This window comes from Drosophila erecta, unplaced genomic scaffold (genome assembly GCF_003286155.1).
Source record: "Drosophila erecta strain 14021-0224.00,06,07 unplaced genomic scaffold, DereRS2 tig00000055-arrow-pilon, whole genome shotgun sequence".
NCBI classification, from domain to species: Eukaryota; Metazoa; Arthropoda; class Insecta; order Diptera; family Drosophilidae; genus Drosophila; species Drosophila erecta.
The window spans coordinates 12,173,134-12,186,591 of NW_020825200.1; the positions used below are offsets into that span (position 1 = coordinate 12,173,134).

Genomic DNA, 13,458 nt, shown 5'->3' on the forward strand with positions numbered 1-13,458 from the left:
ATCATTATATGGTTTGCAGCCCAGACAGATAACGCCGAGACATTGACCTTTTTCGCTGATTTTTTGTTTTTCCCTAGCCTCTTCTATTCGCCTCGATTCTGGGTTCTCCATTCTCGGTTCTTGTGCCTGCTCTCTTTCTTTGTTGTCAGATTAGCCGGCCAAGTGGATAAACCAGTTTTCGCCTCCGCCACTCTGCCGTCTTCTTGGTTTGATTCTCGGCCCTCTATCCTCCGTGTTTTTGCCCATGTTCATGTTGCTTGACTTTGGCTAATTAGCCAAGAGTGGATGTTTTGTTGTTGCTGTGAGCCCTTGCCCCGCCTCGAATTTCGTAACGTTGAACTTAGGAAAATCTTGGCATGCAAACAAATTAGTTAAAGTGGCGAGGAAGCGGTCAATTGCATATACTTTTTTTTTTTTTTTTAATAAATTTAAAATGTATCAAAAAACACAATTTTTTCATTTATTAAGTAGCGCAACTCTGATTGATATATTTTTTTAGTTGTGTTAACTAAATGCTTCTGTCCTAAAAAGGGTTTCATAACGAAGTATATGTACATATATACATAGGTTCCCTTTGCTCAATCCAGCAACGATTTCACAATAAAAATGGATGAGTCCCCAGAGGTTTACTCAGGTTTTCATGACTCACTTCATACCTTATGCTTCCCACCTTCTTCGCTCTTTCTGCCCCAACAATGGATTTGCTTTTAGAAATAAATAGCTGGAATCTGAATCTCAATGCTTACATGTACATAAGTGAAAAGTTTATTCACGTACATATGTATGCATGTATGTATAATGTGTTATTAGAGTCGGTTGAGTTTGAAACCTTGGCACCTGCAAGTGAGAATAACGCTGAAAGGCAAATCGACTGACTGAAAGCAAACACTCTGGGTCACAAGAAAAACATTCTGTTAACTCATTTGAAGTGACAATAGCGAAATTAAATTAATTATGCCAAGCAACCCATTTGTTTAATAACAAAATACACCCACAGGAAAATGGTCGCGGCGAGGAAACCAAGAGACAATTACCCAAAGTGTCTACTAAAATTATAAGAGAACCCACTGTGCTCCACCCTCAAAACAAAACACTCCCCCAAAATCCTTCACTCCTCAATTATCCTGGCAAAGTACGTAATTATTTTTGTTGCTCGAAGGGTTCTGGGTGAAAATGTTAACTTTGTTTCCGCCTGATTGAGCATTTACTCCAATGTTATTGTCTATGGGTCATTTGCAGCACCCTTGGCTGTATTTCATTTTAAGCCTTGATTGTTGTGGTTTCTTCAGTTGCCGGTGAGTCAAGTGCTTCACTAGTGCTTTATGTTAAGGGGAAATAACAATAAATTAAGAGACTTAATTGTTTAAAGGTTCAAGAAAAAACGGGTTTAGAAGACTGGAATAAAAGTACAAAAACTTACCATTTACGATGATGATGAAAATGATCGATACGAATACAATGTAGAAAGCACATTTTGATGACATTATTTGCGATGGGGATCCAACGTGGATGGTGTCGATTAAACAGAATTAGCACAAAATTTCTGTTTGCTTTGTTTTTATTTCCGCGAAGGTCGTTGGTTGGTCTTAATAAATTCCTTTTGGCAGTAGTTGGTTGCGTTTTTGGGCACCTCGCACTCCAATTTTGCGCGGGTTTTTAATCAGAGCTTCGCACTTTCCATGCCATTTACAAATTTAGCACTTTTTGCATGGGCCATAAAACTTCGCAGCACTTTTCCGCACGCACGAATTATTTTTGCTATTTTTTGCAACTTCTTTTCGAGCTCTTGTCACGTACACTTTTTCCTATATTTTTATTTCATTCCAATATTTTCTCGTTAAAAAATTATAAGCGAAAATAAAAAAGAAAAATCTTCGTTTTTGGTTGTTATTTTTGTGTCTATTCACTGGATTGTTTATTTCTGAAGGTAGAAGAGTGAGACATTTAGATCGTCACTTTTATTTTGATTTAATTTGAAATAACAAAAAAAATAAAAACGCCTATTTTACTTTGTTTTTTTTTTTTTTGTTTATTTAGATTACATTTACGTTATATTTATAAGTTCAGTATGTGTTTCTCCTTGCTTAATAAATTTAATAACATTCGGAAAAGGAAAACATTAGCAATACAAACAAACAGAAAATCACAACAAAAACAGCTATTGGCCTTTGCACTCGAACAAAGGCGATGAGCAAGCGCAGAGAGGAGAGCGAGAGAGGGAGAGCTGATGCAACAGAGACGATAAAGAGCGACGGAAAAGGAGAGAAGGAGAGAGCGAACGTTGCGGCGCAAGCGCAACAAAATGCATTAAATTAATTATTGTTGCTTTCAAGATTGTTGTTGTTGCTGCCAGAAGAAAACAACAAATCGATATGTTTACAATGCTGTTTCAAATAAATAAGGAACAAACCACAATTTTCGTGAATATTATTATGTAGAGTTTAACTTTGCAAATGGGCTAATTTAACAATGCTTTCGCATGTTTACTTGTTTTCCTGTGCCTCTTCCTATCCTTCTTTTATAGTCTCTCTTTTATGTTGTGTTCTCCGATTGCCACTCTTCATTTCTCTCCATCTCTCTCTCGTTTGCTATGTGTTGCCGTAAATTAAATGCGTTGAAATGCAGCCATTTTGTCTCCGCAATTGGCACTCACTTGAACTCCCGTTGAATATTTTGTTTAGCCGCAATTCTCAATTGGCCGCAGTCGGGGGCATTTTCTTTGATTAGCGCACATTTCCTAAGCCTGACTTGGCGATTTATTTATTTATTTTTAATTCGCTCACACACTCGCACACACACACACGAACGCACGCACACATGCAAACGCACGAACACGCGTCCAGCGATTTTCCGACTCCCACGGCGTTCCGATATCCGTTGCAAAGAGATACGCGTGCAGCTCGCTTGGAGGTTTTTTTTAAACTACCCGATTTCTCACAATTTATACATATGTACTCTCGTTTTAGTGTGACCAGCACCACGAAAGCAATTTTTCCTTCCTAGCTACCTCTTTTGCTAGTATTTTCGTGCGCGTTAATACTGATTTTACACATAGAGATGACACAATGTGTTATCGAATATCGATTGCCGTTTAAACTGAGAAATAAGTTAGAAGTAGTTATATTCATAAAAAAGCGCATGCTTTTCGGCTATATATGACAAGATTTTTAACAAATTGTCAAAATAATCGAAATCAATAATCGACAGATTTCATTAAGCAAATAATACGAATTAATTCAATTTTACACCTTACATGGAATCACGCGTTACTTATTAATAGGCAAGTAATTCATTAATAATATATTAGCATATTAATAAATACTTCCATTTTCACAAATTGAGAAAAATAAATTCAAAAAAGGCCGCCAAAGTTTAAATTATTCTGCATCCCTTGTTAATTTGGTCGATACTAATTGTAAGCCTGGTGGCAACCTTTGTCATATTCCCACAGCGTTGCCAGACTTAATATTTAGGGTTTATAAAAAAACCAATCGAAATTGGATTTTGGCACAAATATATATAGTAGATAGTACTTAATTTAATATATAGTTAATATATAATTAACTTAATATAGTGAACGCTTCTTTGGTGTTTTGATTTAATACCTTCAATAACAGGGTGATGCACTTTTGAATGGCGCGCCCACTTTTGACATGCTGGGATTTTTTAGTGATAAACTCGCTGAGGGGGCCATGAGTCGTGCCGCCTGGCAACGCTGCGTCAGATGCTCATCGAGTGTTGCTGCGGGTGGACGTGCTCGCTTTCTCTCTCCGTTGCGGTTAACTCGCGTTCGCGCTCGCGTATTCGTGTGTCTGTCCGCGTTCCCCGTCCGTGTGTGGGTGTAGGTGCCAATGTGTGTGTGCCTTTGGTCGCGTGTCGTCGCCGCTTTCATGTAAACGAAGATTGTGCAAAAGGTAAACGCCAAACGGTGGCAACAACAGTGAATGATAAACAGAAGCGAGACAACCAGCAAGCACAGCAACAATACCAACAACTAACAGCAAAGAAGCAAGCAAACAAAACTTGTGAAATACTTTTTGTTTATTTTTTTTTTTTGCCCTGGTCTGGTGGCAAGTGGCAAAAGCTATAAAAAACGATTCTCAAAAACAGGTTTTCTGAGAGAGCGAGAGACAGAGAGAGGAGCGTTTACTGCAAATGCGAATCTAGAAGCTTAACTGCTGCCGCACAGTGGTCACCACTAGACTTCTAAGCTTGCACCACTGTGCGCCCAGAACTTGTTTTCTCCATCTCTTCTTTTGACGCCGCTCCCCACTCCTCCCCTCCCGGTGCAGCTAACTACTCCTTTCATCGGGCGTTTTAGAATGCATATTTCGTTTATGGGAAGCTCACATGCAGCGCCCCCCGAAATCAATACGGAAAACGGTTTTTCCCGAAAGAGCCGTTACTTTTCGGGAAATCCCCGTTCCATTGCTCCTCGGCTCTGCCACAAAAATCAGCTGGCTCGGCAGTCGGCGCAGCTCTGCCGGCGTCGGCAGTGGAGGAACTGCGTCGGGCGCCTAGCAACAGAGGTTAACCTCTGACTACAGGGACGGTTCACGCTTGGGCGCTCAAGCTCTCGGGAAGCAACACGTTACATAAGGTGGCAGCAGTTTGTCAACCCCAAATTTGGATACTCACAAGTCTGGGCATTATGTGGTTGTTAAAATCATTATGATATCATATTGTCAGTATCATATTATGATACTGAACCTAAAACAGTGGGATCTCAGAAGGTTCTTATAGCAGCTATAGAAAAATCATCCCAAAAGGCGAAATATACGCCATCTTTAAATCAATACTATCTTGTAGAACATAAAAGGGTTCATTACAATTATCTCTTAACCAGAACCTAAACTCAAACTAAAATACTAGATACAAATAGTAAAGCTTGCAAAATAGCAAAACTTCCATTGAAGGCATTCTCAAAATCGCTAAAAGGTTTAACTGCTTTAATAGTTTGGTTAATACGAAACTTGGTTAAATGAAACCTCAAGGACTAGCGTTTTTTGGCCCCTCCCCGATATTGAATGATTTCGGGCCTGGTCCTTACCGCCGTCAGCTGTGCGCTGAGTGCGCAGGCGCCACACGCACACCAGCACACGCACACCGATGTGGCAGCCACAGGCAGCAGGAAGCAGGCAGCAGAAGAAGAAGCAGGAGCAGGAGCAGCAGAGGAGGAAGAAGAGGACCAGCCTGCTGGTTAACTGCCTGACTTTGGCCCGCAAAATTGCATTGCTGGCGTCTCGCTCGCACGCACTTACTTCGGCAGTAATGCCGGAAAATGGAAAAATGTGAAGGTGGGGCAGAAGGGGGCGGCGAGGGGGAAACGGCGCGATGTGGGCCGAAGCTCGCAGTTGGCAGTCGGCAGTCGGCTTTACATAAGTTGACGTCCGTGGCAGGCGGTCTGCTCCTGGAATTTCAGTGCCCGGCTGCAGGTCCTTTGCTCAGGTTGCTCAGTTGACGCGCTTTTCAGTTTTTCCGGTGGATCAGCTGCTGGCGCTTTGCAACTGGTTCGGATTTTTCCTTCATACCTGATTTTGAAAAGTTTACTTTACAATTTGTTGTACTATTTTTTGGTTTCATTTGAATTGGTTCTGCCTGCAAACCGGCTGCAAATGGCCAAAAGGTTCGTCGACAGTTTTGTGTTTTTTCAGCTGTTCGACTGGTGGAAGACAAAATAAAAAAAGAAGTGGTTAGACCTCTTTTTTTATTACACTTTAATTTGGATTTTTTGCCATTATTTATCTCATTTCTCAACTATTGCTATTTGCCGCCTGCGTGGGCCACTTTCAAAAGCTTTTTTCGGGGCTTCCGTCGATTAGTTTTGGCTTTATTTATTTATTTATTTATTTCGTATTCGACGAAGCCAAAAAACTTGATTTGTGCGCACGGCCAGCAGTAAATCAATTTAACAATATCAAATCGCTCGTAAAACCGTTTGAAAAAACACGTCTAAACCAATTTATCCCTACATGTACATGTATATATAAAACCATGCAGCCGAAGTGTTAATCGACAAACTACAACAGCAACAAAGCCGGAGAAAACAACATGTGAGGCGGCTCAAAAAGTTAATTCTGCCAGTCGAAAAGATGGCCGCCAGGATGTGCAGCATCGTTTCCATCGTCATCATCTAGACTTTAGATGCAGCAACAGCAGCAGCAGCAGCAGCACTCACAGATACACACGCATACCAATGCCGCTGGCAGCCAGACACTCGCACACCAATACCAATGCCAGTCCCTCTTAAAGGTGAGTCGCACTTAAAGTCTTGCATTTTAAATACCCTGCAGTCGTAAAACTGGGTGAACCTAGAGTCTCTCGAGTTTCGGAAGCCAAGTGCAGAAAGTTAGCAATATTAACGCTATGAACTTGGACCTGCCTTCAAAGTAATTAATTATTTTGTTACTGTTTGTTGCACCTGCAGAGAAGTGCTAAAAATTCACCAAATCAGTTCCTTGTACTGAATCCTTAGAAATCCCGATTCGTGATTATTTAAAGAAAGTTCCTAAACCTTACTAAATTGTTTGAGATAAGATTAGGTTACGTACCATATGTATGGTTTCTTTATTATATTGTTATTATTCCTTGGAATTTTGATTGGAAATCTGCTACTGTGTGCCCATCAACCCGAATTTGAGCCTTTCCTAGTCCACTTTGCACGTTTACATGATAATCCTCGATAATAAATATATGTGTGCTGGCAAATGTATTTTGAAACCTTCGTCTATCAAGCCTTGCGAAATGTCCAATCAAGACGAGAATCGCATGATGAATGACCTCAGCATTCCCATCAATCTTACAAAACTGTCCCCCCCGCCAGACTCAAAATTTGAGCTTGAATTTCTTTGATATGCTTGATATGCGTGCTTAGAGCATCTCAAAGTCTAACATTTCTCCTTCGCTTTTTTTTGGATTGGCGAAATAAGAAACTCCAAGCGCGAATTTTTATAACCGCTTGGAGTCGGAATTGGAATCGGATTTGAACCCGGGACGAAGCTGGAGATCTGGCCAAAAGAGAGTTCAAGCCAAGTGTAGGGCTGTTTTTTTTTATATTTTGTTCGTAATTTTTTTTCGGTTTTGGTCGCGAGCCCATTGAAAAAAAGCTCGTCAAACCAGTCGCCGCCGTTTGTATTTTGTTTTTGCCTCTGCTGGCTGTTTTTATTGTTGTTGTTGTTGTTATTGTTGTTGTTGTTGTTATTGTTGTTGTTGTTGTTGTTATTGTTGTTGCTGTTGTTGCTTCCTAGGCCTGGGCAAACTGGCCCCCGTTGATGACTTTTTACATAGACGCTGGCCCGAAGAGATACCAACTGAGATACGAGTGTTAGCCAGCCCAGCCATACGGTCATATTGCCATAGAGCCATAGCCATAGAGGCCCAGACTACTCGACCGACAGACAAAACATACACTACACGTATCTAAACTTGTTTGAAACGTGTTACATTTTAAGAACGTTCGCCGCAAGCGGCAAGTGGCAATAATCCTTTCAAACTTGACAGTGCTGCCATGTTTGAGAACGCGAAGGGCTTGTGCCCCAGTGGGAGTGGCATGGATCCATGGATTCTCGCCGTTTTTTTTCGTTTTCGTTTTCGTTTTTTTATTTTCTGCTTTTCTTATTTTTCATTTGAAACCTAGCATGTGTATCGATGTATCTACTGTGTATCCGGTGCTCTATATGCTGGCTGTCAGTCTATCTGGCTCTGCAGACGTTTTGGCTGCCTTTGTTGTTATCATAATGCTTTTCTTTTTCTTTTTTTGTTTTGTAACACACGGGTGCTCTCCTTTTACCCAAATCCCACACAAAATGGTCACAAAAAAAAAGGAAGGGGGAAAAAAAAGTGAAATTGATATTTTCGCACAAATTGCCGTTAACAAGGATTGGTGGATGGTGGACGGGCACCTAGGCAACGAAAAATTTGCCTGACAAAAATTGGTTGAAAATATGCAGCGAAAATGAAATGAGAATAATAAATATGGGAAAAAAGTGTTAGGTTCAAACGGGAAATTGTTTACCGTGGTTCCAAAATGATGTAATTTCGCGTGTTCGTGCAATTCAATTTCCTGCCAGCGGAAGCCCGCGTCGCTCTACTCGCCCATTGAAGTCAAACATTCGTTCCCGACCCCATCATCATCAGCCTCCCTATAAAGTAGGAAACCACCCCCACCACACCAAGTTTAAAATGTTCTCCAAAAATTGTTTGGCAATTCCAGGCTCATTTTTTTATCGCCCTCCAAACTTTAATTGCCCCTCGACCAAATTTCGTTGAGCATACAGTGCCAGAAAATCGGGTAGATATTTATGTGCATATGTACATATATTCTACTACAACAGCAGTGTATTATGTAAAATTCAATTTAGCTGATTTTGCTATCATAACAGCTCATCCGTTTTGGGCAGCAGCCTTCTCCTGCAAGGAGTCAATAAAATTAGGGGTACTTCTTTGTGAAAAGTCCAGTTGATTCACTTGAATGAAAATAGCTATGTAATCTAAGCAAAAAATATATCTTGCCTATGCAAATTCAAGTTACACAGATAAAGTACAAAAATGAATAAACAAGTAGGATATACAACCATATTTTAGACCATCAAAGTGGTGACCATGTCTTAAAAATTGTTTTCTGTTTAAAATATATTTAGACTATCCTAAGACGTTGTTCATTATAATGTGCGAAAAATCTCGTTCAAAAGTGTATGAAAAGTTCGTTATTTATTTGGGCATACAATTTCCAAAGAATATTTGCCATATTTCGCATAAATAAATTATATTGAAAAGACATCCCCCGGTCATTGCCTGCCCCTCCAGCCTGCTGGGTTTCCTTTTGGCCGGGTCTGGCTGGCATTGCCTATATTAACAATAATTCCTTTGTGCCCGGGCATCTTGCCAAAAAGTTGGCGACCGCCCTGCTCCTGGCACAGCAGGCGACGAACGTTTTGTGGCCAATTTCCCGTACCCAAAGGCCGACTTTTTGTGTGACCCATTGTCAAGTCAAGTCAAGCCGGACAAGGTCTACCCGCTCTCCATCCACCCATGCCACATCCCCATTCTGCCACCCGCTATACAGAGCGACTTTTGTCTAGAGTTAAACTCAAAAAAATCAAGAAAAAGTTGGCGAAGAAAGGCAGTACCACTGCGGCAGCGGCGTAAGCGAACTGCAAACTTTGGAGTCCATGACAACCAGTATAACTGCTGAAAGCCCATTGATTGAACCTGGTCATGCGGTTTGCTTGCATTTTCAAAGTTTCGCCACCCGACTTTGTTTGAGGCAGCTTAAAAATAAACACAAAATGTATTTTAAATCTGGAGTATTTAAGTACATTTTTTTATTATCGTTCATACGGACGGACAGACGGACGGACATGGCTAGGTCGACTCGGCTGATTCCGATCAAGATCCTTATCAAGAATAAGAGTGCAAATGTTTCTTTCCTGCGGACAAACTGTTATATCAGGTTTTATAAATTCAAAAAGAATAATTCAACCACTATTAAGAATAACACTAGAGAACCCGAAATAAAACTCAAAATCCAGTTAGACTAAAGAAACTTTTGTTGGTTGCCAGTATAGATGTAGTAGTACCCTCCGTTAAATCTTAGTGTGGCAAGTTCATAGCGCATGGTGCCACTCACCGGACTGGCAGCCACTCGCACCGGTGACGAGGAGAAGCTGAGGGTGCGGTAGAAGAAGGCAGTGAGGAAGCTGGCACTGATCACAAAGGCCACAAAGAAACCCAGACAGAAGATACAATCCTTGTTCACCTGCAGGCAAAGACAAAGGGCTGCCACAAAATCGCAGATGGAGCGTCCAATTCGCGCGCAGATCGTCTGTCGAAGCTGGGGAGGATTGCCCGGCATATTGTTGCCACTAATGGTGAATGTGTGCTGCGTGCGTTCGCAGGGCGGTCGATTTGGATCAGGTCTCAGGTTGGTTGGATCAAAGCGCAATCGCCGGGACTGGGATGGCATCTCAGCGGTCTGCGTGCCCAGTTCGCAGTATTGTGGAATTTGGAGAATCACTGCCGGATGTGGTGCCACCCGGCTCTCCCTGGCATCCATATCGTTGGAGAAGCGACAGATCAGTTCCAGTACATTATGCAACTGCTTAGGGGCTCCTGCCTTGTTTGGAATCTCTGTCTTGGTCTGGAGACCCTGATCCTCTGACGATTTCTGTCCTTGAGCATTGAGGACTGCGGATTGAGCACTCGTGCTGGCCACATCATCGAGCTCGAAAGTCACCCGATTGTTCTCTATTCGATCCGCACTCGGAAGCTGCTCCTTTAGGTCAAGTTTTACAGAAGCATCCGTCTCTGTGGCGCCCAAATTTGCATCTGGCAGATACACCACATGACCATGTTCATCGGCGGATGGCATGTTTATTATAACTTGATGAGATTCTGGCAATGACAGCCTTTCCTCTGCATCGTCCTTATCTTTATGATTATCCATTGTATTGTATTGTGTTGAAAACTGGGAATTTTTTTACCAGCTTATACCAAATTTGAGTGCCAAATTCAGTTCCGGTGGGATACTTGTCAACATCGTGTTGTGTTAACGAAATTATGTTGGCTTCAGTTGCTTAGAAGGCATTTTTCGAAACTTTTCAAAATTTTATCTGTGGACGCTGTAAACTTAATGGCGTGCAGGGAGCCACCACAGACTGCGATCGTCATAAACTTGCTAATTGGGGATTTGGTTCAGGATGCCGTAAACGAGCCCTGCAAACTGTCCGAGCAAAAGAACACCTGCCAGCGGCTGTTCGACATTTTGGGCTTTCAGGCCGACGAATGCTTCGAGGATTTGGACGGCAGTGATGTGGCTGCAACACCCAGTTCGATCACCGTCCGCACCAATTTAAAATCGAACCTAGTCGAAGCAAACAAACGGAATTGGTACGGTTGGATGTCCAAGGTATTGGCGGAAGGTAATGATATCAACACAAAACAACACTACTTTCAAAATTCCACACAAACGAGGTTAAATTTCGGTGAAAGGAGATACCCGCATTTACTCATCATTGTTATCCGCCACAATAAATCTGATCAGCATATCAACCCGCAGAAAACTCGGACGAGGACGTGGAGATCTTTAGGAAGAAGGGAAGCGACGGGCTCAAGGACATCCATTCGATCGGCGTGCAGACGGACCAGCCGCGTCGCCGCATCAGAGTGTGTCCTGTGGATTTCTCCCCAGCTCTGGCACCCTGCGAATCCACGCGTCACACGATTTTCATCGATGCCGTTTCCGTGCAGATTCCAAACGCATTGGGTCGACCGCCGCTGGCCGATCGATTTTGCTATATTTTGACCGATTTCGCTTCGGCGCTATATTGTAGTTTCGCCATCATGTGTTGTTGCACACCCAATATGTTGAGATGAATTAAAGTGGACAACGCTGGTTGGAGCTCTGTTCAGCTACATTTGTACTATATTTTTACCTATTCAATCAAGTGCAAAACGAATCTTCCTTATTACACTGTGCCGTATTTGGGCGGTATGCCGCGCAAAAGGTTGCGCTTCAACTCGTTCTGCTGGTTGACATTGGTCTGCAAGTTGCCGTAAAAGTGGCTTAATAACAGGTAAAGGCACCATAGGCACAGGATAATGAAAAGCGCAAGTGTCAGATTCTCGCCGATCATGTAGGCACATGCGACAATCGCATCCCCCGCCTGCACAAGGACCTGCCACATCCTTTGGTGCAGTGGAGGCCTCTGCATAGCCGTGAGCGATGTCACCGACTCCACCTCGATGTGGATCGTGTGCTGCAGGATCTTGCTGGGCTTGTCCGTTTCAGGCTCGATACCTCCGCACACAGCCGCCAACTTCGCCTCCAACTGCTTGGCATCCGTGTTACTCTGATCCGCTGCAGTCCACGAGGTCTGACTACTCACCTCGCAGGTGGGCTTGATGGTAACGTCGGATAGCTGAGAAAGACTCGATGATCTATGCTCCACGAATTCATCTTCTGCGAGATCGATCGGATTCAATGGCTACCCCTTCAATAATAACTAAATCATTTATATCTCTCACCTTGCTTGGAAGCAAACTCCTCGGAGCGGGTTCGCTTCAGGCTGGTACATTCAGGTTGTACATTTGCAGTTTTTGGCAGCTTGGTGTATTCTTCAAGCAAATGGCACTTGGTTATGTGCCTGTGAGTTCGATGGGCACTTGTAACCTGGACATCTTTAAGCCCGACACTCCAGCCAATAGGTGGCGCTTTGATGTTATCATCGACTCTTTTTTCTGCTTGTGCAGTTATAGAGCCATCATCTCCAGAAGTGCCACTTCTTGAACTTAGCATGTGGAGGTCTTCTAGTCGCTCCTAGCTGTTGTGATTTAATATGTTTTTCGTGTAAAAATCATGAGTGTGAGCGAGTATGAAGCGAATTAAATTTATTTTCTACCTTTCGTGTCATTTAAAATTAGTCTGCCTGAGTTTCGTAGCAAAGGGTTGCTTTATCTGCTTCAAACGACCCTGGCAGATCGGCAATTGAGCCTCGTTGGCCAGTGGATAATTTTTGCGCTAAATTAAGCAATTTCCTTTCCTGTCTGGCTGGCAGATCCAGAAGCTGCTGTCCATCGACACTTCAGGGTCGACTCTCGTCTATGGATTTTCCTGTCTAATATGACAATTATGACGGTCTACTGCACTAATGTTGTTTTGCATAAGTGCATTTTGGGAACCAAAGCAAACTGCAGGGTTGCTCTCAAAACTGAGATTTCATGCACGTGTTTACGGATCGAAAATTGCAAGAGGAATGCAAATTACTGTCCTTGTGCAAATATATTAACAATTGTTTGTAATTACTTTCAACTACAGGTAGGTTCATTTACCCCGAAATTTGGGATTCAACAACTACTTTAATATACCATCACAATAAATAAAATAAGATAAAAACTTTTGCTTCAGGACACACATAAAATGTCATTTTATTATCTGATATTTTTTTTCACATTCGCTTTAGATCAAAATTCATCCCCCAGATTTAAACCACAATTTCCGTTCAATGGCAAAAAGCTGTCTCCGTATATTTCATAATTTGTTCGAGGGAAACTTTTCGTTGAAACTCTATTAAAGCAGAGGGGACATAATAAATTCATGGAATTTCTCGACTTGGTCGGGTGTACATGTGGCATGTGGAGAGTACGCACATTTGCAGTGGGGAAATCAAAATCCGGGGGATTGGATGGGAACTTTTCTCGGTGCTGTTCTGCAGTAAGTCCTTTGGTGTCCAGTGCGCACCTGCTACTCAGTGGACGTGTTTTTTATTCGGTGGAATGGGTGGTGGGGGGATGCTTCTTTTGGTCCGGCCATTGTTATCATTTAAAAGGCTTAAGTGCGCCGAAGATTTATATTTATATATTTGAAAGGATGGGAATAAAACGACATTCCCTGCGACGAGAAAATAAGATAAACGTACACGTTATTGATTTTCCACTCGCATGTGCCGGCCAGTGTGTTTG

At 42.3% G+C, this 13,458-nt stretch overlaps 5 protein-coding genes across 8 annotated transcripts in view; 2 read left to right on the forward strand and 3 right to left on the reverse strand.

The window, feature by feature from the left end:
* The window catches only part of LOC6540795 (disintegrin and metalloproteinase domain-containing protein 10), an 81,033-nt gene extending 78,168 nt beyond the window's left edge, over positions 1–2,865 (reverse strand). For 2 of the 3 annotated variants that reach the window (XM_015159467.2, XM_001969561.3), the window contains exons 1-2: positions 2,654–2,865; positions 1,421–1,805 (exon numbers count right to left, since the gene is read on the reverse strand). In XM_015159467.2, coding sequence (XP_015014953.1) covers positions 1,421–1,484 — 64 coding nt within the window. In that variant the 5' untranslated portion in view covers positions 1,485–1,805; positions 2,654–2,865. Of the gene's footprint in view, positions 1–1,420; positions 1,899–2,653 lie in introns of those variants that run through there. The other variant, XM_026978231.1, reaches the window with a different exon arrangement.
* An 849-nt stretch (positions 2,866–3,714) lies between these two features.
* LOC6542390 overlaps positions 3,715–13,458 on the forward strand; it is a 44,975-nt gene continuing 35,231 nt past the window's right edge. Inside the window, exons 1-2 of one of the 2 annotated variants that reach the window (XM_026978263.1) lie at positions 3,715–3,914; positions 5,867–6,252. In XM_026978263.1, the coding sequence (XP_026834064.1) occupies positions 6,234–6,252 (19 nt within the window). In that variant the 5' untranslated portion in view covers positions 3,715–3,914; positions 5,867–6,233. The remainder of the gene's footprint in view (positions 3,915–5,866; positions 6,253–13,458) is intronic. The other variant, XM_026978262.1, reaches the window with a different exon arrangement.
* On the reverse strand, positions 9,514–10,825 carry LOC6540794. Its single transcript, XM_001969563.3, has one exon. The coding sequence runs from the start codon at positions 10,442–10,444 to the stop codon at positions 9,536–9,538; it is 909 nt and encodes a 302-aa protein (XP_001969599.1). The 5' UTR covers positions 10,445–10,825; the 3' UTR covers positions 9,514–9,535.
* On the forward strand, positions 10,498–11,420 carry LOC6540745. The gene is made up of 2 exons (XM_001969564.3): positions 10,498–10,919; positions 11,057–11,420. The coding sequence occupies exons 1-2, from the start codon at positions 10,631–10,633 to the stop codon at positions 11,371–11,373; spliced, it is 606 nt and encodes a 201-aa protein (XP_001969600.1). The 5' UTR covers positions 10,498–10,630; the 3' UTR covers positions 11,374–11,420.
* LOC6540740 lies at positions 11,451–12,398 on the reverse strand. The gene is made up of 2 exons (XM_001969565.3): positions 12,025–12,398; positions 11,451–11,959 (listed from the first exon to the last, which is right to left on the reverse strand). Exons 1-2 carry the CDS (start codon positions 12,293–12,295, stop codon positions 11,466–11,468), a joined length of 765 nt encoding a protein of 254 aa, XP_001969601.1. The 5' UTR covers positions 12,296–12,398; the 3' UTR covers positions 11,451–11,465.